Raw genomic sequence first — 26897 nt, forward strand, 5'->3', positions numbered from 1 at the left:
GCCACTTGCTAGCTGTCAATCACCCGTGTAAATGGGAGCAAAAGTGGTGTTTTCCACTAGGTCTGACAAGGCAGCCTGCATGTAGCCAGTAGGTCTGCAGTCTGTCCTCTTCATGCTTGGCTGACCACACAAGGGAGAGGAGATAATTTGCCAGCCCACCTCCCAAGACGAAAAGGAAGGAGAAAAAGAATGTGGATACCACTTCCTGCATCAGCTCTTGACCGTGGTGGCCAAGCCATCTGTTGATGTCTGATTTGGGTTGTCTGTGTATTTAGGTTGTATGCTCCTGTGTCAGGGACTGAGTCTTGTGAATAGTAGTAATAGTTTTCAGACTGGTTTCAGAGTAACAGCTGTGTTAGTCTGTATTCGCAAAAAGAAAAGGAGTACTTGTGGCACCTTAGAGACTAACCAATTTATTTGAGCATAAGCTTTCGTGAGCTACAGCTCACTTCATCGGATGCATACTGTGGAAAATACAGAAGATGTTTTTATACACACAAACCATGAAAAAATGGGTGTTTATCACTACAAAAGGTTTTCTCTCCCCCCACCCTACTCTCCTGCTGGTAATAGCTTATGGAGAGTAGGGTGGGGGGAGAGAAAACCTTTTGTAGTGATAAACACCCATTTTTTCATGGTTTGTGTGTATAAAAACATCTGTATTTTCCACAGTATGCATCCGATGAAGTGAGCTGTAGCTCACGAAAGCTTATGCTCAAACAAATTGGTTAGTCTCTAAGGTGCCACAAGTACTCCTTTTCAGTTTTCAGACTGTATGATATGGGCTCAATTTGAACCAATGACCTTCCGATGGAATACTTTATAGCCCATTACCAAGCCCCACAAGCCACCTAGTCAACCCAAAAGCATCCATGATTACTGATATATAGTTCTACTTCTCTCGGTATACTGGACAGGCCAAAAAAAAAAAAATAAGAGCAGTGATTTTTTGTATTTGCTCATGCAAACTAAACATACATCATAAAAAGTTTCAGTGGACAAATATGTTTGATGGCACTTGCAGGAATTCTGATCCTTGACTTTACATTGTCACTTTTTACACTATAGTTTTAAAAGAAGTGTTACCCAGGGTGACACCATCATGTGTTCTGTCTAGCTTCATCCACTATTCAGAGCCAACTCAGTTTCAGAGGAGGAAAGTGCAAATTCCAGCACCTGGGCCTTCTATAAATGATGGAAAGTTAATATAGGCAAAGAAGGTAGTCAGATTAGCTACTTGAGAAATCAAGTCTGAGGAATACCGATCTTTGTAAGAGGTTATGAATTGCTCAATTGCTCCAGCTTCAATAACTTTATTAAAAGTGTCTTGTGTTCCAAATATTCTCTAATTTCCAGTGGTAAGAACCCTTTGAATATGGGAACCTGAGAATGAGGAGTTTCTGTATTAAGCATTTGTTAGATGCCATCCGAACTACAGAATTAGTCAGTATGGCTCAAAATATATTTTCTTGGAGACGATGCAGTGTAGGGCAACCAAGATCAGACAGATTAAAATGTGAAGGGAGCTGGGGTATTTTTATAGGGGGAAAAAACAGGTTTTTGAAATGACCTAGGATTGTTACATCTGGTAGGTATTTTTTTACAACAGATAAGACACTCAAAACCTAACAATAAAAACAGGAGACTAGGAGTAAATAGGAATCTCAGGGCAGAATGGTTTCATGCAAAGGATAATAATGTGGAAGAAGTTTCGAAGAAAAGCAATTGAAGTAAAAAGTGTTAATGAATTTAAGAGAAACTTAGATTTATTTCTAGATAAGGAGGGGATTGAGAGACATGGTGAAAAAACCAGAAGCTCAAACGAAACTGATTTATTTTTTTAAAGGCAAGTGTGTTGAACTCAGTTGGCCTTTTCCTGTTCCTAAAAGGACTTAAGCTGGATCATCAGCTACATTGATGTCAATAAAAGAAAAGGAGTCCTTGTGGCACCTTAGAGACTAACCAATTTATTTGAGCATGAGCTTTCGTGAGCTACAGCTCACTTCATCAGATGCATACCGTGGAAACTGCAGCAGACTTTATATATACACAGAGAATATGAAACAATACCTCCTCCCACCCCACTGTCCTGCTGGTGGTGGGGTGGGAGGAGGTATTGTTTCATATTCTCTGTGTATATATAAAGTCTGCTGCAGTTTCCACGGTATGCATCTGATGAAGTGAGCTGTAGCTCACGAAAGCTCATGCTCAAATAAATTGGTTAGTCTCTAAGGTGCCACAAGGACTCCTTTTCTTTTTGCGAATACAGACTAACACGGCTGTTACTCTGAAACCTGTCATTGATGTCAATGGAGCCAAATTACAACAGCTGAGGATCTAGCCCCTTATGTTTTTGTCTTCACCCCAAAACAGATTGGAAACACCCAGAGTTAATCAACTGTTGTACCAGCACTATAGTAGCATTAGAACCAGAACCAGCTAAATTAAAGAAATGTATTCCTACCCTGATGGTGATGTGGACTTTTTAGAAAAGATTCCTGTCTGTTTAAAACAAAAAGTGTGTGTGTTACTTTAACCCTAGGGATCAATCAGTCTGTCAGTTTATATAAAGCCCTGAGTCTATATTTGTGGGGTGAGTGGGTGCGTAACACACACATTTTTAGCTCAGGAAGGCTCATCAAGAGTCAGCTGAAATGCTTGAACCAGTTAAATCAGCCACAGTTAAATATGATGGACTGAGACTGAAAGATACAAGGATACCTGTTGTGCATCAACATCAAGTGTTTTTCATTTTGACATCAACACAATGCTTTGCACTAACGTGTTTGCTTTGCTGTTGTCTGGATTCTTTGATATATCCCCGAAAGCAAGGTGAAGCCATTTCCTTGTTGTTATTTGGAAGGATGCTACTGGGAAAAAATTGCCAAGTCTTGTGGGTTTAAAATCATTTTTATGTGCCGATTGAACCAATAGACCTCTAACTACCAAATTTTTGCATGCACAGCTGTTTGCATATGCAAAAATTGCTGGCCTGATCTCACAGGCTCACTGAAAATTTGCCCCTTAAATTCAAAGGTTTTTAAGAGAGAAAACAATCCTTAAGTCTGGAGGAGGGGCTTCTATCAACTATTGTTTTCTTTTGCTACACAAGCATGTCAGCAATTTAAATATGAATAACATTTTGGCTTGTAAATGACTCTGCATTTCACTAAGCACTTGCAAGACATGGTTGGCACAAGCTGAATCTTTATTATTGTGATTATTATTTTAAAAATGGGTTTTAAAGGAAATCAGACTCCTCTCTGATCCTAATAGAATTCAATGGGTGGCCTGAATCTGGTTTGTTTTAGAGAACTACCACCCATGGTGTTGAGCACGATCAAATATCCCTAGCCTTGTGGTCCATGAGACAGCAGTTTTCATTCAAGAAAAAAAACCTCATCAGCTCAGGGTTAGTGGATCAGACTTCGATTGCATGACTTGGATGGGCTTTTTCCTTCCATCTCTCTTCCCTCTCCCACTCCCACCCTTGTCTGTATTAATCACCATCCTGGCTAAGGGTTTTATGCAGAACAGCTGCTGAAAGTATAAAGCAAATTTGTCATTAGGTTTTGTCATTAGTTAAATCTACGAATGAATGGAAGTAGGTTCTATATTCCTACCTTAACAGGAAATACATAGTGCTGCAGTTGAGGACATTTGATATACGTGTTAGTTGGATTCTCAGGGCTACATTTTGATCTCACTTACACAGCAAAAATCAGGAGTCAGTGGAGTTACACTGATGTAAAACTAGTTTGAGAGGGTGTAGAATCAAGCCTCTGTGCTCTCAGCTCATACAAAGTTCCACAGTGTAGGTCAGGGTGACCTGGAGTCTGTTCCCACCTCTGCCACTGCCTTGCTGTGTGGCCTTGGTCAACTCACTTCACCACTCTGTGCCCAGTGTTGTCAACTCTCGCAATTTAATCACAGGTCTCTCAATGTTCAGTGTTTTCCTTAAACCCCCAATGTTGAGGTCCCTTTGATTATGAGGGAATCTGTTTTCTTTTCTTGTTTTCTTTTTTTCTAAAGCAGGTTATTATTATTATTATTTCAGAGAAAAGCTTGACAATGCGACTTCAAAAGGCTCCAGAAAGAGACAGAAAATAAAGAGAACCCCAAATAAAGAGAACCCCAAATAAAGAGAACCCCAAATAAAGAGAACCCCAAATAAAGGTTTTATTATTTTTAAAACCTCCTGATTTGCAAGCTAAACTTATGAGTTAGGACCTCCAGAATCGTGGCTTTTGAAGAAGTGGCATTGGCAATAGTGATGCTTCCATTTCCACTTCCACCCTCTGTTTGTCTTGTCTCTTTAGAATGTAAGCATTCTGAGACAGGGACTGTCTCTGGCTATGATTTTGTACAGTGCCTAGCACAGTAGGGTTTCAGTTTCACTTGAGGCATCCAGATAGCACCAAAAAACAAACAATAACTAATTACAGAGATTTGTTCCATTTTGAAAGATACTACCCATTTGAGAGAGAGTCCCTAAACTTAAAATGGGGAATATTGCTGGAATCTGGAATCTCTCTAAAAACTAAATTAGTGTTTTAAAGTGCAATTACTGTAGCAGTTTGGCAGTGCCTCAAGCCTCTCAGTTGTCCCCAATTTATATCATTTTTGTGAGATAGTTTGTAAGAAGCAAAATTTGATGTTACAATTTGACCGAATAAAAATATGTACCACCTTATTGTGCAGTGTTGTTAAAAGGTGGGTAAATCATTTGTAGAAAATCTGGCAATTATTTGAAAATGTGACCTGTAAAGAAAGACTGGAAAATATAAAAGGTTTAGAAAGCCTTTGTGGTTATTACCAGTATATGCCATAGACTGGAGTCCTGCTCTTTGTGTGAATTGATTTACTTAAGTAACAGTAGCGTTGAAGATTTCCAGTGCAAGAGACTTTAAACAAATTGTATCTTACAATCCAGTTGTGAAGGTACCTTTTTCTTTAAAATCAATTGAATCATTCTTAATGTTTGAGTTATTTATAGTGTAGGGCCTGATCCTGATCCCTCTTAAATCAGTGGAGCAGAATCAGACCCATCATTTTTTGCTGATTGGTCTTCAGGATTCACCAGAGTCATTGTCCAATACAGACAAATTAAAGACAGCTTTCATACAGTCCAAAAAGTTCAGCTAGCTGTTCTTACATGCTACACCTGCCCCACACTCCAAGGCATGTCTAGCTAATCTAGCGAGCTAGGTCCTGTTTAGCTAAGGTACTTACCTGGCCTCCAGTACCACAGTATCTGAGCATCAAACAATTTATTGTATTATTTATTTATTTATCCTCACTATGCCCCAGGATGTAAGGCAGTGCTATTATCCCCTTTGTATAGATGGTAACTGAGGCACAGAAAAGCTAAGTGACTTACCCAAGATCACACAGGAAGTCTGTGACAGAGTGGAGACCCCACTTTTCCAAGTGCTAGACTAGTGCGCAGCCTTTGGACCATTCTGCCTCTTCCATCAGCAACCTGGTGCAGCAGTGTTGAGAATTAAATTAACTTGCATGTAATCACAATCACCACATAAGATGTTTAACCCCTGATTTTCATAACTTTATTTCTTTATTTAAACAAAATCTGCAGGCCCAACATGTGCAAAACTATGTAATTTACTTGTCATTCTGTGTCTCTTTAAATATAACTCTTTAATCCTTGCTAAAGAGTTTGCACACAGACTTGCTGAGACCTTTGCTTCTGTATTTCTCTGTTGCTCCAGGATACTCCTTCAGCCAGATGACTCTTTGCAGATTTTAGCGCCAGTGGAAGCTGATGTGGGTTTCTACACCTGCAATGCAACTAATGCTTTGGGATCTGACTCTGTCTCCATTGCGGTCACTTTAGCAGGTAACGGAAAAGTTAGATCAATTATACAGAACTCTTTCTGCTACCGGTATGTTATCAAGTACAGATGGATACGCGCATTCAGTTATTATGTAACTAAAACACAAATCGCAAAATCCTAAAAACAATAACAACTCTCCAAAGCTCACCAAAATTATCCCCAAACTCTCCCTCAATGCCCACCAATTTATCCCTCCCTGCCAGAAAAACCCTGGAAAGACAAATAGCATTTGCAGCGTGGTCTGAAGATGAGCAGGTTCCAGCTGTAGCAAACTGAGACTGGAAATACATTCCACAGTTCCACAATTTCCCACACCCAGAGCACCCTGCCACTAGCCCCTCTTCCCGATGTGCATAATTAAACTTGGGGGTGGCAGCCTGAGCACCTTGGACAATCTCAACTGCCCTGGGAACACCAGAGGAGCCAGGCAGTTTCTGTGGTGCCCCAAAACATTTCCTCCTCCCAAATCTTGTGTGACTAAAAACATGGGATCTCTTAAGCCGAATGTCAAAATGGACAACATAAATTATTCCCTCTCGTGTCTGTATGGAAATAACATCAATCCACTTTGTTCCACTGGAAATTGCTCTTTTAGCTAGGTGCCCCAGTGAATGAGTTAGATTTGAGGGAAGATATGTGTTGAGGCCGGACAGATAATATCCAGAATTTTGAACAGCCGCAGGCCATGTCCCAAGGTCAAGCTTCAAATTATGCAGAGAGCTTTCATTTATAAAATATTTGCATTTTCAATGACTATTTCAAATCATCAGTGGTTTTCTCACCACCCTTGCACAGAATGCATCCTATGGGGCTCTAGTTACTGTTAGCGCCATCCTGTAGTCGCTGCGCACTCTAGTCCCAATCCAGCTAAGCACATAAACCGTGACTTTAAACCTGGGAATGGTCTTGTTGAAATCAAGGGGAACGTTCAAGTAGATAAAATTAAGCAAGTGCTTCACTGGGTTGGGATCAGAGCACTCAGCACTTTTCAGAATCAAGCTGTATGTCCTTTCTAACCTGTTCTCACCAAATCATGACTGACATTCTTCCACCCACTGGGAAATAAAGATTCATAAAGGATTAACTTTCTGCTTCATGTGTATCCAGTAATGGTTCAGTTCCACACCAGACTAAATATTCTTTGTTCATTTAGGCGTCAATGCTAATAAAAACCTCCCTGGGAAAAACAAGAGAATTGTAAGATTGTACTTGTCTTCATCTTTTTGGAAACACATCTGCAGAGGGTTCCAGCAGGTTCAGAGCCACAGCGGGGGAGGAGGAGAAGGCCAAAGCAGCGAGAGGGTGAATGGGGAATGGATGCGAAGGATGGGGAGAAGGAAGGAGAGGCAGTCAAAGCTCAGGGGTTGTAGCAAGACAAAGAGGTCAAGAGGAAGTGGAATGTGTTTGTCAAGGGGAGAGAGAGGGGTCGAAGAAAACATATTAGTAAAACTACCAATAAGTAGTTTGAAATTCCATATCTGACAGTATAGCTCACTCATGTTTCACTGCTGCAGGTCCCCAGTATGTGTCTATGTAAATAATAATCATCAGTGGTGGGTGTGCTGAATAGAGAGGCAGAGGTGTATTATTGGACTTGTGAGTGAGTGTTTCAACCCAGAACACAGGCTGACCCTAGACCAAGGGAGCACTAGGCGAGACATGGTCTGGGCTGAAAGCAGCTCTTTCATTTAATAAGATTGGTTGGAAAGACACCTCACCTACCCCATGGAGTAGAAGCAGCTGGTGCCCTTGCGGGGGAAAGGGAAGAGCTAAATCAGACCTAAAATAATATCTTAATGAAAAATTTAAAGTTTGCAAAAACAAAGGGCCTGATTTTACTCTCACCTGGAGTACTCCGGTGAATTCAATGGAGTGATGTCACAGTAAAACTGGTGCAAGGCCCTAAATTTTGTATTGATACTATATTATAAAATATTAGACAAAGTTCATACATAGTGTAGTTCTGGAGTTACATCAGAGATTAATTTAACATGCAGTTTTAAAATGGCATCTTTAGGGAGTGGCATAGTGGTAAAGAGGCTTTGCAGTCCTTATAGTCCTGATGGATGAATTCCTTGTGGGATAGTTCTGTATATGTGAATTTGGAAGCCTCGATGGTCAAATCAGTTTTCATCCCAGGCAATTTACGGAAACAAATGGTTCTCAAGCTATAGAAGCGTCCACACAGACTCAGACGTGCACGTGGGATTTTACAGACCCAGCAGCCCTTTTGAGGTAATGAATTATCCAAAACTTGGATCGACTTTGAGGTGAATTGTCAACTGCAGACTTCCTGGGCATGATCTTGGTGGCCCCGAGCTCCTCCTGTAAGGTGCTGTGCATCTTCATCTTCCGCCAGCACCTTGCAAGATGATCCCCAGTTGTACGGATGAGATAATGGGTAATTTTTGAAACAACGCAACAAAACTTTTTGGCACAAAAGAGGTATTTTCCCAAATGCATTGAAGGCCAGAGAGCTTCTTCAGAGGAACTGGGAAATGTGGGGAAAGCTTATCTCATTAAAAATGAAGGACTTGGTCTCTCTGATGAATTTCGCATATGCAGAGAGACAGAGAAAATGTGCTTCCATTTTTGGAGTGGTTTGCTATTTTTTATTGGTTGAACAGTTGACAGATTTTTAATCTAATGAAGAGATCATGAAACCCCCGCTGGGAAAATAAAAGCTGAGTTGCTATTTGAGGTCTCTTTCCTTCTTTTATGATTTAGTAGTTGCATTAAAACATCAGAACTTTGTGAGCATTTCATCAGTGAAGCAAAACATTTGTTGCTGGATATTCCATTCACATGATAGACACGGTAGGTTGATGGATAGATGGATTGATACACTAGCAACTCTATATCAAAAATGCTTTTAACAGTCCTGGAAATACTCTAAATCCACATGGCAGTTTATGGATTTTAATTAGGGGCAATTGAAACAGTTTGAGCAAAATCATCCATCCAACCAAAACAAACTGAACGTTTTTTTTCTCCCTCTTTCTTACCTCCACTCAGGCTTTTTAGGCCAGTTTCCTCCTGTGCTGCAATTGCAGATTTACAGCCAGATTAAGTCATAAATAATATAGGCACTAGCCTAGGGCCCTGGCCCCTGAAGTTGCATGATGGTGTCACAATCTAAGCTTTCATTTAAAAAAAAATATTTCTAACCCTTATGATGGTGAAGATGAGTTGGAAAATGAAGTCAGATGTAACTGAGGCAATGTCGTCTGCCTGAGCCTGCAGACATCCTAAAATAATAGCTCTGACAGGTTTGAAATTTATATTTTAATGGGTGGTTAACTTTGAACCCCACAGCTGGGTCCCTTACTACCATCACCCAAGAAGGATGGATTTTGCTGTTACCATCCTGTCATGGATCTACAGAAGTTTCAACAGGGACCACACAGACACCCCCTTCCCTCATCTGTTTGGTTGTGGGAGTTCTCCCTCCACTAAGATGGACCCAGGCCTCCTGAAAACAGAGAGAAGAGGCCCAACCTGTGTAACATGTAGCAGTAGTGGGCCCCCATCAGACGGCCATTTTATGGGTGGCCACTGCAATTCCCAAGAGGAGTGGGCCAAAATACAGGGCCAGGGCTCCACATGCTGTGCATCTAGAGCCCCAGATTGCCTAAACCTAGCACTGACCCATACACCACACCAACCCCAAGTCCCATTTAATGCAGATACACAGGCTGCTGCTTCCCTGCACTCGTGTCACTGTGATACAACTCTCACGCCGCTACTCTCAAACACACCTATGGCCCAATGCACACATCAATACACACACTTCCCCTGCTGCCCGCCCCCTCCCCACAGTCATGCTGTTGTACCAACCCTCACACCATCACACACACCACACTCACCTCCACCACCGGCTGCTCCCATGCCACTCTTACAGTCACGCTGCTAGCTGCCATTGCATCTTAGTCCCCCCGAGGCGCAGCTTTCTAAGTGCTGAGCTTGCTGCATAGGCTGCCCTTCTCTCTCTTCTGCCAGCTGCCCTCTGTTAGCATTTAGGATGCCACCATGCCATGCATTAAGAGAATGTCCCAGAGCAACATGATGCACAACCCCATAGTTAAACAGAATGGCAGCAGTCAAGGGCTAGAATTCTTGACTGTCAGTTTTTGGCACATATACCTTGCTCCCATCCAGAATTGATGTTGTCTCGCTTCTGTTATTATTAATTATTTTGTGCACCTAAAACGGAGTTTATGGAAAACATGACTGATGATAAAGAAATGGATCACATGTTGTTCTAAGCCTCCTGCACTGCTAAAGAGCCCGTATCCATCCTTTGGGGGCTTTGTCCTATGTTTGGTCCTTGGCACATGGTACTGTCTGCCTTGCAAGATCAGGTGAACAGCTTGCTGCTGCTTCGGTTGTATTGCTGTTTATTAGTTCAGCTGGTTCTCAGATGTGCTGGCATGACTTTAATGCTATTCATTCACTGCTTTAAGTGATTTTTTTCAAAGCAACGTCAACTATGAAATTGAGCAACTCCTCAATAATATAGTAAAGCCAAGAGCAGGTGGCCTGCATTACTCATACTCCAGCATCACACACTGGCAGTTAGCTGTCCCACATCAGCCATTTGTATTTCTATATCGAGCATATTGTTCACAGTCTTCCCTTTGTGACTACCATGTATTTTGCTTTGTGAACTAAGGTGTCTCTTATGTACAGGAAAACCACTGATCAAAGCATCAAGAGCTACGCTGATCAACACAGAGTCCTCCGCTGTCACAGTTGACATTGGAAGCACAGTGAAAACAATCCCAGGTGCAAATGTTACCATTAGCTGCCAAGTTGCAGGTGAGAGACGGCTCGGTCCTTATAGCTAGCAGGTATCAAGTTTGGGTTTAGCTATAGATTTCCTCTGAAGTTCCTTGGCATGTCAGTGTCTGTGCAGAGGTGCCATTGTTTCAGATTTTTGGGTCTCAAGCAACATTTTTCTTTGCTTTCATACCATGGGAGCATTGGAGTTGTCATCCCATGCCAGATCAGTGGCCCATATACCCTGGTATTCTGTCTCCAGTAGAGGTCAATAACAACTATTTCAGATGAAAGTATAAAATCCCCGTAATGGAGAATTGGTGGGCATCCTGGAACTATTCAATATTTTCATTAATGACTTGGATAATGGAGTGGAGAGTATGCTTATAAAATTTACAGGTGACACCATGCTGGGAAGGATTGCTAGCACTTTGGAGGATATTATTAGAATTCAAAGTGATCTTAATAAATCACAGAACTGGTCTGAAATCAACAAGATGAAATTTAATAAAGAAAAGTTCAAATTATTACACTTGGGAAGGAAAAATCAAATGCACAACTACAAAATGGGATTAACTGGTTAGGCAATAGTACTGCTGAAAAGGATCTGGGGTTATGGAGGATCACAAATTAATGTAGTTGTGAAAAAGGATACTATCATTTTTGGGTGTATTAACAGGAGTGTCATATGTAAGACATGGAAGATAGTTGTCTTGCTATTCTTGGAAGTGGTAAGACTTCAGACTGGAGTACTGTGTCCAGTTCTGGGTAGCACACTTTAAGAAAGATGTGGACAAATTGGAGACAGTCCAGGGGAGATCAACAAAAATGATGAAAGGCTTATAAAACCTGTCCAATGAGGAAAAGTTGAAAAAACTGGGTATATTTAGTCTTGAGAAAAGAAGACTGGGGGTGGTGGAGGACCTGATAACAGTTCTTCAAATATTTTAAGGATTGTTATAAAGAGGATGGAGGTCAATTGTTCTCCACATCCACTGAAGATAGGAGAAGTAGCAACAGGCTTAATCTGCAGCAAGGGAGTTTTAGGTAAGATATTAGGAAAAAACTTTCCAGCTATAAGGATAGTTGAGCACTGGAATAGGCTTCCAAGGAAGATGGTGGAATCTCCATCGCTGGAGGTTTTTAAGAACATTTTAGATGAGCGCCTGACAGGGATGGTCTAGATTTTCTTGGCCCTGCCTCAGCACAGGAGGCTGGACCAGATGTTCTCCTAAGATCCTTCCCAGCCCTGCATTTCTGTGATTCTATGCCTATTTGGGAATTTTACTCCTAACCTCAGACAGGTAGTGGCTGACTTCTATCATGAAGCATGAGAGCTGATATGCCTTACACATTTTTTATTCTACCTTGTGTAGAAGTGACCTCTTTTTTTTTTTCATTTACGTATACAAATGCATGTGTTCCCTGTTGAATTGGTCATTGATTTTAATTATACACTGCAGTTATTCTTGTATATAGAAAAATACCTGTCCAGAGTAGCAAAGTATGCAAATGGGCACATCAAATTATGTTTCATAAGGCATGTTGAGTGCTGTCTCTACTTCATAACAGATGGGAATAGTACAACAGGTATTCAATAAATTGGGGAGAGAGAGGACAGTGAAAGGCCCCATTTCTTACGGAGACAGAGAAAACAGGATGATTATGGAGCGTGTAGTTGAAGGAATAAGTGAAAGAAAAGCAGCCAGTAAGACATTAGAATCATTTTTAAAGAGGGAACTTTACAATATCAGACACAATGGACCAGATTCTTTGGACCCACTGAGCTGCTCAAAACTACTCTAAATTATGCTGGCAAGGTAGGTGAGGTAATATCTTTTATTGAATCAACTTTTGTTGGTGAGAGAGACAAGCTTTTGAGATACAAAGAGCCATTCCTCAGGTCTGGGAAAGGTATTCAGAGGGTATGTCTATCCTGCAATTAGACACCTGTGGCTGGCCTGTGCCAGCTGACTTGGGTTTGCGGGGCTCAGGCTAAGGGGCTGTTTAATTGTGGCATAGACATTTGGGCTCAAGCTGTAGCCCAAGTGCTGGAACCCTGGGCATCACATGGAGCTAGAGCCCAGGCTTCAGTCCGAGCCCGAACATCTACACCACAATTAAACAGCCCCTTAGCCTGAGCCCCGCGAACCCGCGTCAACTGGCACAGGCCAGCCGCAGGTGTCTAATTGCAGTATAGACATACCCTCTGAATACCTTTCCCAGAGTGTCACGGTTAAATACGGAACAGATCGTTCAGCATAAGTAGTTAGCACCTATTATAAGGGACCATTCAAGGTGAAAGTGACCTATTAACACCCTTGTAGTCATAAGACAAAATGGGGGTTTAGTGGGTTAGCTTGTTGTGATAAGCCATAAATCCAGTATCTTTATTAAGACCATGATTTTTGTGTCTAGCAAAGTTATGAATTTAAGCTCCTGGGCTCATCTTTGTAAATGTGTTGTGCAGGTTTCCTTTGAGGATGAGGACTGATAGATCAGATATAGAGTGATCACTGAATTATGCTGACAGTAACAGCCCCCTCTGACATCCAGGGTGCTTTGGCCATACCCCCTCCAATCCGCAATATGCTCCCTACACCCGGGAGATCAGAAGTGTGTGGCGCAGAGGTGGTATAACCATGCTGGGACTTCTTTGTATAAGGGATACCTGGAAAAGTATTCACAGTGCAGAGCAGCTGGAATGGGGGTGGAGGATCTGCTCTACTAACACAAACTCCAGTTTTCTGACCTACACCAAAGTTGGTAGGAAATGTTTATGTTGTGGCCATGGAAGATAAGTACCAAGTTTGATTGTTTCCTTCCTTTTTGACTAAATTGGAGCAGGAGGAGGAGGGAAATCCTGCCTTCTGACAGGAGATTTGTTTCAACCTTAACTATGGAGAAACAGCATGTCTCTCCACAATATAGTCTGTGTGAACTTTCCTTCTTCCACCCCACCTTCCAGTCCCCTCCCCCAAAATTCCTGACTGTAACGAGTGCATGACGCATCTTTGCACTGAGTTGTCATCTCTTTAAATTAATAAGGTACATGTGGTACTGGTCAGCGGGGATAAAGACAGTCCAAATGGCATGTGGAGTACAACACTCAGATGGGATCCCAGATAATTTAATTACTGTCTCTGGGATTAATAAAAGAAAATTACACTATTACTCTTCCTGGCAGCTCAAGGAGGATTAAACTCAGTAATTCTGCAGCATTCTCATGCCAAAGTCCCTTGCAATCAGACTGATTCCCAGTGCCTTCTAAGGAAGGGAAGAAGGAAGGTTCTGTTAACTTTCCCAAAGCACCTTCATGGCTACCAGCATTGATGGAATATAAAGGAGAGCAAATTAAATATGGACATATAGCTTTCCCTTTTTTGGATGCTGGGCTTTTTGCAGCAGCACCTGGGAAATGCCCTTGATTCAGATGGTGAATACTGTTAAGGAACCGAGGCTAAATTCACCCTGAGTTAACACTGGATTCCACCAGCATAAACCAAATCTCCCCTGGTGGAGATGCTGCCAGGGAGGAGGATGTGGCAGCGCGAAGTTGCCACAGTATCTTTTACTTCCAAGGACACATTTCCTGTTTGATCAGCGTGGAGAGCTTTCCAGCACAGCTGATCATGGAGACTCAAGGCCACAAACACGCTCCAGCATGGAGTACACGGGAGATGATTGATCTTATTGCTGTGTGGGGAGAAGAGTCTGTGCAGGCAGAGCTCTGATCCAGCAGAAGATATGCTGACATCTATGCCAAAAACATGCGGGGCATGGGGGAGGAGGGCTACACCAGGGACACGCAGCAGTGCCGCGTGAAAATAAAGGAGCTTCGGCAAGTGTACCAGAAGACAAGGAAGGTGAACAGTCGTTCTGGTTCTGCCCCACAGACGTGCCACTTTGATGAGGAGCTGCATGCGATTCTCGTCGGCGACCTCACCACTACCCCAAAACACTCTGTGGATACCTCCCAGGAACACCGGGCGACCTCGAGCAACAACAAGGAGGAGGAGGAGAATGTGAGACAGGCAAGCGGAGGATCCATTGTCCCCAACAGCCAAAAACTATTTTTAACCCTGGAGCCTATCCCTTCACAGAACCAGTTGACGGCAAAGTGTACAGCTGAGCATGGCCCGGGCTTATTGTGCTATGGTGTCTGCACGGGTAACCCTGACTTATGAAAATAGGTGCGAACAAGGCTTGGTTTGTTTGCCATTGATTTCAGGGAGGGAGGGAGGTAAGTGCATCATGGGAGGCTAATGCCATGTTCCCATAACCACCCATGCAAATGTTTTGGTCCCATAAGGCATTGCAAGCCCAGGCCAAAATTCTACTCGGCTACATGCACTGTGGGATAGCTACCCATAGTGCAGTGCTCCGTGCATCAATGCAAGCCCTCCTAGTGAGGATGCACTCCACCAACACAATGAGCACAGTGGGAACGCACAAGAGCGACTTGCTTAAATCGGGGTCTCAATGTCAACTTACATAAAATCAACTTAACTTTGTAGTGTAGACATGGCCATAGAAACAAAATGATTTCTGTCTGCTGCCTTGTCTATTGTGGGAAAAGGCACCATCTTAGAAAACTTGTCAGCAAACTATCATGACATGAAATACAATTTTGCCTTTAGTGTGGACAAGGATTATGTTATCTGATTGTGGTTTAACACAACTGCCCTTGTCCACTCTAAGGAGAAAATCACATGTGACGTGTTGGTTAGTAAATGTATTGTAACCCAATGAATTTTCCCAGTGTAGACAAACCTGATGGCAGAATGTAATATCACAGTTCCCCAGGTGTCATGAGCAGCTCTTCAGAACATCTTGTTCAACGTGCTAGAGGCAAAGGAATGGTTGGAAAGTGCTACTAAATTCATATAGAGTACTTGATCCTTCAGCCTGTTATAGACACTGAGGGAAAGGAAGCAGAATATTGGAGGTAAGAGGAGAGAATTAGAGGTCAAAGTGATATTTTCAGAGCCAATGTCAGGAAACTCTATCGGCAGAAACTTTCCAGAGTTTGTAAAACCTTATTTCTTTTCTCTATGAATCTCAAGGGTGCACCACAGCCAGTAGCACAACAATTGGAGAATTGCTCCAAAAAGCAGCCGTGGAGCCATTTTCTCCTTTGAACTGAAAGCCCAGCGCACCTCATCCTTAGAAGCTTTGTGCAGATGGCACTGTTCTGAATTGTCCGTGATGGAGGGCTTTAACGGACCGCAACTTGCAGCTCTGGCTCATGAAGAGAAATGCTTTTAACAAAAGTCTGCAGGGCAGCAGAATGAACATACACAGAAAAGAAATATTAGCTGCAAGGCTTAATTATGACATTTGCTGTAGCTGCTGCAGCCAGGAGACAGGAATAGGGTCTGGTTGCTGACAGGTGCTGATAAGCGTGGTTTCTTCGAGAATAAGAGATAATGAAAAGGACCATTACTAGAGCCTGGGGAACTGTTTTTATATAGCTCTTTAATTTCTTTTAGGAGGCATAAATGCTGACAAATTCTGTGGTCTGAAATGAATTATAGATATTTTTAAAAGTAGTTAAAAATTATAGTAGTTTTTAAAAGAGGCTAACTTCCTGCTTGATATACCTTGACTGAGTTACACCAAGGATGAATGTGGCCCAAGGCATGTGCAGCTGTGGGACCCAGTTCTGCTCTCATTTCTCCAGGATGCTGCTGTGGGTTGGCCCCACTGGGACTATACATCATACTGGAAAAACATATTTTAACTAATGGGACTTTGCACCTAGTCTAGAGAGGCCAAGGTGTGTTTGAAGACTTGGTAAGTGATTGTGACCAATCCCAGGATCCCTCTGGTACTGAGCCTAAGAGCTTATCTATACTTGGAGTGCTACCTTACAACAGGAGAACTCATCAGTGTTGGTAATCTATCTCCCTGACAGCTAGGTTGACAAAGAATTCTTCTTCGAATAGTGTCCCTATGGGTGTTCCACTGTAGGTGTATGTGCATCCCTGCGCTTCTGATCGGAGATCGTTGGTAGCAGTGTCCATTTGGCCCACACATGATCTCTCCCCTCCTCATGCTCTGCCTCGAGGCTAATTAGCACTGCACAGGCGAACCACCCTTAGTTCCTTCTCAACCGCCGCTGGCTAGACATAGAGCAATTAGCAGTCCACTCACAGATACCTACCTTCTTTAGGAATTCGTTCCTAGCTTGTTTTAGTATTTTTCTTCTTAATTTCAGGGGGCTTGCTTTAGTTTTTTCTCTGAAACTAAAGCTGCTCCTCGTGGAGGGAGCTCTTCAGCCTGCAACTGTCCCATGCCCAGAGACTCCCAGGCAACATGAGGCTTCTCCGCAGCCTTCTACCTCCAAGACCAGTGAAACAGATACTGCTCGTATGCCTAAAGACCCTGTGGGCACAGGCACCAAAGCAGCAGTACCACGGGTCAGGGCCTGAAGTTGAAGCCATACCACTTTCGGGCAGATGGCATTGGTATGGACATTCTCAGTACCGACAACTGCAAGACAACTGGACTGCTTCATGCGAACAAGATTGCCGGCTCCCTCAGTTCTGCCGACTCAATACCAGCAACCACTGATGGTGCCAACTACTGCAGCAATTTAGTTTCTCTAAGGACCTCACGTTGTCTGAGGTACTAGTGTCTCCTCTAATTGGTACCTGGTTCCCGGTACCATGCGCATCTTGAGCCCAGGAATCACCACGAGCACCAAGTCTTGCACCTCCACTCTCCATATCAGCTTCATTGTTTTCCAGTGTAGAGTCAAATAGTGACCAGGAGACGGTCCACTCCCGCCACTCCCATCATGCTTCTGCCCACTATCAACCTAGGCCTGTCCACTCATAGCCTGAGTATGGTCAACCCTTGTAGTATGACCAAGCATGGGCTCAACCACCCATGCCTTTTCCACTGCCCCAGTAGCCCTATTGGGATCTGTGGGTAGCCTATAGTCATCATGCTTCTCTGGCATCTAGCATGACCGACCGAAAGACTGTGAGCAATTCCCACTCAGCCACCATCTCTAGAGCCTCAGAACCTCCTCAGGAGATCTTGGAGGATCAGGAGGTCAGACTAGAGGAGGAGATTACACCACTTACTAACATCTCTTCCTCCTCTCCAGATGAGCCACTGTCTATGGCAGATGATTTTAAATTCTTACAAGATCTGACTAAGAAAGTGGCAGATACCTTACAAATACCTCTCAAGGAGGTAAAAAACACTCACCATAAGCTTCTGGATATTCCACATACATCATTCTCCTCCAGGATAGCTCTCCCCATCAATGAGGCGCTTTTGGATCCAGCTAAATTTATATGGCAAATGCCAGCAGCGGCCACACTGACATGCAAACAGGCCGATTAAACAATATTATGTACCTCCCAGGGATACAGAATTTCTTTTTTCCCCACACTCCACCTAATTCCATCATGGTAGATGCAGTGAACTTCCATGTCTGGCAACATCATTCCAAGTCAACCCTTTAGGATAGGGATTGGGAGCACCTTGACTTATTTGGATGAAAGGTCTACTCTTCTGCTACTCTGAAATTTAGAATTGCAAATTACTAGGCCTTAACAACAAAGTTTGACTACATATGAACTATACCAAATGTGACAAAGCTCTGTCCTTGCCTCCGTGGGTCCCACATTTCCTGGTGGATTTCGCTAGCCTCAGAGGCTCACTGTGACCCTCCACATAACCCTTCTTTCTCTAGAGACAAGGGTCACAGCCTACTGAGCCATTTTCATCATAAGCCAGCAAGGGAGGTGAGGAGAAGTTATCCTTCCTTGCACAGTCTCTGTTGTCTCCCAGTCTCAGTGATTAATCAGGGGGCAAAGGGGAGGGAGCCCGGGCCCACCCTCTACTCCGGGCTGCAGCCCAGGGACCCTAATAGTATCAGCTATGAATAGTAGCTGACCTTTTAGAAACATGACATGTACAATTCCCTGGGCTACTTCCCCCACAGCAGCCCTCACTTCCTCAAGCTCCACTTCACCCTTACCTCAGGGCCTCCTTCCTTGTGCCTGATATGGTGTGTACTACTCAGCCTCTCCAACAGCACAACTTCCTCCCACAGCTCCTGACATGCACCCCCACCTGACTAACTGGGAGGCTTTTAACTAGTTTCAGCCAGCCCCTGATTGGCTTCAGGTGTCCCAATCAACCTAGCATTCTCCCTGACTTCTGGAAAGTTCTTAATTGGCCCCAGGTGTCTTAATTGACCTGGAGCAGCTTCCATTTCACTTAACCTGGTACCAGGGATTTGTTTAGCCTGGAGCTAATATATCTATCTCCCACTACTTTTCTATAGCCATCTGGCCTTGCCCCGTCACACAAATTAAACACCCTTATTGACTGTCTCCCAGAATCACAATGGGAACAATTTTGAGCATACCTCAATAGCCTCACAACTCAGGACAGATGGTTGCCCATGGAAGTGATTCTCCACAGCAATCTCCTCGAACTCAGGGCAGTCAGGAACACTTCAGCTCACTTTCTCCCACTGATCAGAGGTACACACACACACAGGTCATGACAGACAACATCACATAAATCGTCTGGGAGATGCCAGATCATCCTCCATCTGCACAGAAGCACTAAAGCTCTGGAACTGGTGCATTTGCCATAATGTTCTAATATCAGCAGCCTACCTGCCAGGAGTGCAGAATACAATAGCAGAGAGTCTCAGTCGCAAGTTCTCACACAACTACAAGTGGGAGCTGAACCCAGCTTATTCTGTCAATAGGAGACACCAACAATAAATTTGTTTATTACTTACCTGAACAGGAAATTCCCACACTACTGCTCCAGGGCCGGGCTTAGACAGCACTCAGTGGGGGACGCTCTCCTTCTTTTCATGGGACAAGGGCCTTCTTTACACCTTTCCCCGCCCCCTCTGTGGTTGCAGGTCCTGTTGAAAATAAAAAGAGAAAAAGCAAATGTTATACTGATTGCTCCCACCTGGCCGAGACAGACATGGTACAGCTGGCGACGTGGTCACATGTCCACTGATCTCTCTTCAACCCACGCCTTACCTCCTCTCACAGAACGAAGGACACACTCTCCATCCCAAGCTGCAGATACTCTAGCTTAAGGCTATGGCTCCTTCATGGTTCCAACACATAGAGAGCTCCTGCTCCAAGGAGGTACAGGAAGTGTTACTACTACACAATAGGAAATCAGCAACCTGTCGTAATTACCTACAAAAGTGGACCAGGTTTCAGGTTTGATGCAACTCCAGGCAAATTATGCCAACATCTGCTACTCTCCCCATGGTGTTAGATTACATACTGGCTCTCAAGAAGTCAGGCCTATCCCTCCATTCGCTCAATGTACACCTGGTGGCCACAGCGGCTTTCCATCAACAAGTAGAGGGATACTCAGTTTTCTCATACCCAACTACAAAGAGATTCCTCAAGGACATAACGAACCAGTTTCCCCAACCCAGATGCCCCACTCCAGCATGGGACTTGAATCTAGTTTTAAAGAGCCTGACTAGACAATCCTTCGAACCTATGGCCACTTGTTCACTTACACACCTATCAATGAAGACAGCATTTCTCGTGGCCATCACCTTAGTGAGGAGAATAGAGGAAATAGCAGCCCTTATGGCGCACCCCCTTTACAGTATTCTTTCACAACAAGGTTCCTCTGAGGCCACACCCAAACTTTATTCCCAAGATGTCCTCATCTTTTCACATGAACCAACTGATTCACCTCCCAACCTTTTGTCCCAAGCCTCCCCGTGATAACAGAGGCCATGCTGCACATGCTAGACTTAAGGAGAGCCCTGGCCTTCTACCTGGACAGGATGAAGACTTCTGGCAAATCTCCCAAGCTCTTCCTTTCCATTGTGGAAAGATCTAAAGCAGGGGTGGGCAAACTTTTTGGCCTGAGGGCCACACCGGGATTCCAAAACTGTATGGAGGGCCAGGTAGGGAAGGCTGTGCCTCCCCAAACAGCCCGGCTCCCACCACCTATCCACCCCCTGACTGCCCTCCTCAGAACTCCTGACCCATCCAACCCTCCCTGCTCCTTGTCCCCTGACCAGCCCCTCCTGGGACCCCCCGCTCCTAAGCACACCCCAGGACCCCACCTCCTATCCAACCACCCCTACCCCTATCCACACCCCTGTCCCCTGACAGGCCCCCCGGGACTCCCACGCCTGTCCAACCCCGCCCCTGTTCCACCTCCCCTGACCACCCCCACCCAGACCACTGGAGGCCCAGCAAGCTGAAGCTGTGGGGGAGGGGCCGGGGGATAGCCTCCCCGGCCAAGAGCTCAAGGGTCGGGCAGGACGGATGTGGCCCACGGGCCATAGTTTGCCCACCTCTGGTCTAAAGGCACAGCAGTATTGGCCCAGAAGCTCTCAAAGTGGGTCTCGAACTGTATTAAGCTCTGCCAGCATGTGCACAATATAGTACCTCCATTGGAATTTGCACACACCCCGCAAGGTCAGTTTCCTCCTCTGTCGCCTTCCTCAAGAATGTCCCTGTCAGGGTTCCCTCCCCACTCTGAACTCTGGGGTGCAGATTTGGGGACCCACATGAAAGACCCCCTAAGCTTATTTCTACCAGCTTAGCTTAAAAACTTCCTCAAGGCACAAATTCTTCGTTGTCCTTGGATGGTATTGCTGCCACCACCAAGTGCGTTAGACAAAGATTCAGGAAAAGAACAACTTGGAGTTTCTGTTTCCCCAAAATATCCCCCCAGGCCCCTTCACCCCTTTTCCTGGGGAGGCTTGAGAATAATATACCAACCAAATAGGTAAACCAGGTGAGCACAGACCAGACCCTTGGGTTTTTAGGAGACTAAAAACCAATCAGGTTATTAAAAGCAGAACTTTATTTAAAAAAAAAAGTAAAAGAAGTACCTCTGTAAAATCGGGATGGAAGGTTATTTTACAGGGTAATAAGATTTAAAACACAGAGGATTCCCCTCTAGGTAAAACCTTAAGGTTACAAAAAAACAGGAATAAACCTCCCTCTTAGCATAAGGAAAATTCACAAGCTAAAACAAAAGATAATCTAACCCATTTCCTTGCTTTACTTACAATTTTTGTAATCTTAGATGCTTATTTCAGGTAGGGTTTTAGGAGAGGTTTTTTCCCTGCCTGGTCCCTCTCTGTTTCCCAAGAGAGCACAAACAAAACCTCCCCCCACAGATTTGAAAGGATCTTCTTCCCTTATTGGTCCTTTTGGACAGGTGCAAACCAGGTTATTTGATCTTCTTAACCCCTTACAGGTAAAGGAGGGATTTTATGCTACCCTTAGCTGTATGTTTATGACAGTCCCTCTCTCGGAAATCTGCAGAGTAGCCATCTGGGCATCTGTACATACCTTCACGGAACACTATACGATTCCTGGAGACTCTGCTTCCAATGATAGCTTTGGCTCTACCGTATTATCATCTATAACAGACTGGACTCCAAAGCCCCCTCCCATTAGGGATACTGCTCGGGAGTCATTTACAGTGGAGAACCTGTAGGGACATTACTCGAAGAAGAAGAGGAAGTTACTCACCTTGTGCAGTAATGATGGTTCTTCAAGATGTGTATCCGATGGGTGCTCCACAACCCACCCTCCTCCCCTCTACTTCGGAGTTCTTGGTAAGGACTCTGCGGTAGAGCAGGAACTGAAGGGGATTCGCCCATGCAGCACTAATTGGCCTTGTGATAGAGCATGAGGAGGGGAGAGCACATGGGTGGGCTGAACAGATACTGCTACCAAACATCTCCGATCAGAAGCGCAGGGACACACATACACCTACAGTGGAGCACTATAGGGGGGGACACATCTAGAAGCACAATCGTTACGCACAAGCTGAATAATTTCCTTTTCTGTCAACAAGGGCCTTAAGTAACCACGCAGGGATATGGATTTTTCACACCCCTGAGTGATGCAGTTATGCTGACCTAATTTTCTCATGTGGACCAGGCCAAAGAGAAACAACGCCTATCCATTAGCCTGCGAGGCAGCCTGCAGGTGGCAGTGCCTTTTTGGAAGCAATCTGCAGCCCGTCTCCAACTCGAGCACCCTTTTTGTGTCTGAAGATTCAATGTCTGTGGGCTCGGTGGTACTCACATAATGACTACTGGGTGCAATTTAGGTCATATAGATGTCAATAGAAGTCTTTCCATTACAACTGGCATCAGCTCAGGTCCTAAATTCAAATACCCTCACTGTATCTGCGTGGCAGTTCCTTAGATATCAAAATGGTCGATGTTACAATTGGAAATAATGTTGAGGTCGGTTTTAAAAATCTGGTGTTGGTCACTACTGACGCGGGACAAATTAGAAGGGGCAACTTAATATTTTTTGCAAACTCTCTCTTTTCCTTGTATTTTATGTTTTTCATTCCTCCAACTCTTCCCTGTTTCTTCCCTCTGTGGTTCGTTCAAATGCAGGAGTTTTCTTTTGGGCTCCTGGCTTTCTCTTTAAGCCTTGGTTGCTCATTATCACCTGTATCAGACTACAGCACCGTCCATAAAAGTATCACTATTTCAGAACATCACAGCACTGGAAACTAGTTTTTGTTGTAAGATCTCCAAATTGCTCTGCTGCCTTTAACAGAATATGTACATCATATAGCTAAAGGAGCAGGGGAATTAGCACACTGCTTGTCACTTACAGCAGTCAGCCTTTTGTGTGAGGGATAAACTAAGTCCAGTGAAAGGCAGAGGAATAAAGTTGTTGATGTCTGCTATTGAAGAAGAATGGAGAAAAGGGAAAGTCTTCAGGGGGCACAAATACTATTAGCAAGTATTGGCTTGCCGGTGTAAACACCATCATTCAATGCCCAGTAGGCTCAACAAAAGAAAAGTTCACAAAGACAAAAGAATCTTACTTCCAAAGGGGAATTTAAATGGCTTAGGGCCAGATCCTCAACTGGTGTAAAGTGATGTAGTTCCAATGAAACCAAATTAATGATGCCAGCTTTCACCAGCTGAGGATCTGACCCTGAAACTTTAATTTTAGGCTGCTCTATCCTTCACATTTATGAAAAATATTGTACTATGGCTTCATGCTGGAGACTTGGTTTGAGTTCCCTTCTCTCAGCCATTCATTTTCTATTATTATTTTCTTTAAACTGCATTCTCTCCTATATTGGACATTATTATTTAGGCTACTTTTCCTCTGGACAATAACTGCATGACAAAACATAGAGCTGGGGCTGACTGAAATGCTCTTGCTCCCCCTTGTGGTGAGGCTTTGGAAGAGTGGCTTTGCACATGTTTGCACCTGCATCTTTATATTTCAGTTTTTGAAGTGTTTGCCAGCTTGCTGTAACCTTGGTTTCATTACCTGTTTCCTTGGTGTAAACTGTGTAAGCCACTCATGTAAGAAGGATACACAAAAACAAAGTTGCTGCTCATTGAGAGGTACATTTCTTCTCATCCTCCCCCATCCAGTTTTCTCTGTGCAGCTATAACATTTGGTTTCAATACATTTATGTTTAACTTGGAAGCTTTAGATTAAAGAAGAAAGGAAGAGTGACCTTTCTGTACAGGTGGTCAGAGAAGGACATTTATAGATGTTCTGGACTCTGGATGTGCAAAGTTATCTGTTCTGTCGCAAAGGTAGCTGCAGATTATACAGTTGTGTTACAGACCAGATCCTGCAATCCTTGGTGGTACTTATTCAAGTAAAATTCTCTTTGACATGAATGAGAGTTTTACCAGAGTAAGAGCTGGGTAAGCCTTTCAGGATTTGGCCCATCTGAACAGCCATGCAATCATCTGCAAAGAAGTGAATTAGTGTAGCACAGTTGTCAACTGTCGTGATCACAAGCATTGCCATAGCTGATATTTTTCTTAAAGTCCCAGCTCCTGGGGTCATGTGATTATGGGAGATCTCACTTTCATTAACAAAAAAAAGGCAAATTTCTAACCTCATAGTTGCAGATAAAAGTTTGAAAATGTGACCACGTGCACCCAAAAGGCTCAGAAAGCAAAGAAAAAGAGCTCCAACCTTATTTTTTTAAAATCTCCTGGGGGTGGGGAGGTTTGTTTTTTTGAAGCCTGGCTCATGATTTTTGAATGATTGGGGTTGGCAGTGCTGGTAACATGAATATGTGATTCAATGTAAGCATCCTGAAGTAGTGCAGCTACTGTATTAGACTAGAAAGCAGAAATACCTATTATAGAATAGATTGTGCCTAAATTGGGGTGGCACTGAAGGCAAGTGCCAAATGCTGGCAAAGTCAGCTGGTGGTGCAGCGGGGATGGAAAACAGGCAGAGCACCCTGATGCTGCAGAAGTGGGCAAGCTGTTCTCTTTCAAGCTCTGACTGCTTAGCACTGTATGTTGCTTATTGGCCCCACGAATCATTTAGAATCAGTTAGTCATTGAGACTTCACACAGTGCCTGTCTAGTCCCTAGAGATGTGTTCATTCTCTGTGCCCCCGGGTCCTTGTCTTTCTCCTGTGACTGACAACAAAATTGCCAATTGTATGATGGTTTTCATGATGTGGGCACATTACCACAAGGATTGTATCAAGACCACCAGTTCCTTCCGCCTACGCTACTGAACAGCTGTCCGATGGCAAGGAATTACGTGAGCTGGGGTGGCTTTAAACCACTGGTTTAGAGGCAAAAGTCTCTATCCCCTGAGCCACCCAGTGAAGACAGAAGTATCCTTGTTATGTGAAAGAGTACAGAGATCAGAGGTGGAGCCTGTCTGTCTTACAAACTGGGATAACTGACAGGCAGACTTCGAACCTTATTTAAATTCTTGTACCCTGTCCTTGCCAGTTGACTTGGAGTGAAGTGGAAGGTAGGGTCACACATTAATAGTCAATTGCAGCAGGTCTGGGGGATTTCAAAAAGTCACTTTGTATCTTAATACCCTCCAGAAATAACTGACCTCTTCCAGTCTAATAGACTTCTTACCACAGAACGTACAGCACCCTCCCAACTGCTGCAAACCATTAGTTTGTTGGGAAGATCTACCTTTCTGAACATATAGTCACAGATAAACATTCATTCATTCAAATTCCTGTCGGGGTAACAGCTCCAAGGAAGAGTCTCCTCAGCCTATATCAAAGGATTAGACCTGTGGTTCACAAAATGTCATCTATTGACCACTCATGGTCTGTAGAGCACTTGCTAGTGGCCCATGAACAGCTGGCTCATCACATGGTGCTGTCTCCTGTTCCATGTTCTCAGCTTCTAAATCATCTTAAAAGACAGTAAAAATACATTCAGCATGTTCCTAAATATTACTTTGCTCTGTAAGCGATTGCCACAAGAATGTTATATGATCGTGATTGGGAGGGTGGCCCACAAGACAGTTGCCATTTTCAGGTGCGCTTCGCACTGTGAAAAAAGTAAAAGAACCTTGGGATCAGACAGCAAATTGGAAGTTGACGGAGTTATTGAAATTTGAACCATAGGCGTGGAAATCTGAAAAATTCTCTAGCCAGGAGTAGCTCCACTAAATCAACCGCTTATCCTGATGTGTATCTTCCCTGTTTATCTGCACAGCATTGTAAAATGCAGAACATTCTTCAGTGATGTTACATAGAGAACAGTCAATGAAGGTGAGACAGTCCTACGCAGGTGGTGGTACCTCCATCCTGGTGCTGCAGAGGGGGGTGTTCTGTTCCTTGTATGCTGCCCCTGTGTTAGATCATGACATGAGAAGAAGCTATAGAAAAAGGTGTCGTTTCCCTCTGCTAAATTAGACTGAAAATCTCATAAGAACCAGCTTTCTCTTAGCATTTCCAGTGGTGCTGCCTGCTTATAGTCAGAACACAAATCCTGCTAGAAAAGCCTCCCTCAGAAAAGCGTGGCCCTTCTGTTTCCAGGCCAGAGTGGATCCAGGAAATCCAAAGGCATTTATTTTATCTTTAATATATATTTTAATGTATTGAAAGAGTTGACCAAACTCTTTTGAACCTCAAAAACCCTTGTCCGGGAAGTTTGGTTAAAGGCTTGTTTTGATTATTATTTTATCCCAACTGTTTTGTCTGTCCCTAGTAGTAAAACCTCCATCCAGCTCCTATTCTTTTTAATGCCTTTCCAGGTGTACCTGAAGCAGAAGTTACTTGGTTGAGGAATAGGATCAAGCTGGCCCCTGCCTATCATCTGCATGATGGCTCATTGCTGATTGCAAATGTAACTCTGTCTGATCAGGGGTTATACTCCTGCAAGGCAGCCAATCTTCGTGGAGAGGTGACTGAAAGCACACAGCTGCTGATTCTTGGTAAGCTACAGAAATGCACGTTGTCTATGGAAGGGCTATTTGTTCATGACATTTCCCACGT

At 43.8% G+C, this 26897-nt stretch overlaps 1 protein-coding gene across 1 annotated transcript in view; it reads left to right on the top strand.

The window, feature by feature from the left end:
* The window catches only part of ADAMTSL1 (ADAMTS like 1), a 689739-nt gene that overhangs the window by 620658 nt on the left and 42184 nt on the right, over positions 1-26897 (top strand). Inside the window, exons 24-26 of the mRNA XM_077816448.1 lie at positions 5730-5857; positions 10545-10673; positions 26657-26836. Of these exons, the coding sequence (XP_077672574.1) occupies positions 5730-5857; positions 10545-10673; positions 26657-26836 (437 nt within the window). The remainder of the gene's footprint in view (positions 1-5729; positions 5858-10544; positions 10674-26656; positions 26837-26897) is intronic.

Source organism: Eretmochelys imbricata, chromosome 5 (assembly GCF_965152235.1).
Source record: "Eretmochelys imbricata isolate rEreImb1 chromosome 5, rEreImb1.hap1, whole genome shotgun sequence".
NCBI classification, from domain to species: Eukaryota; Metazoa; Chordata; order Testudines; family Cheloniidae; genus Eretmochelys; species Eretmochelys imbricata.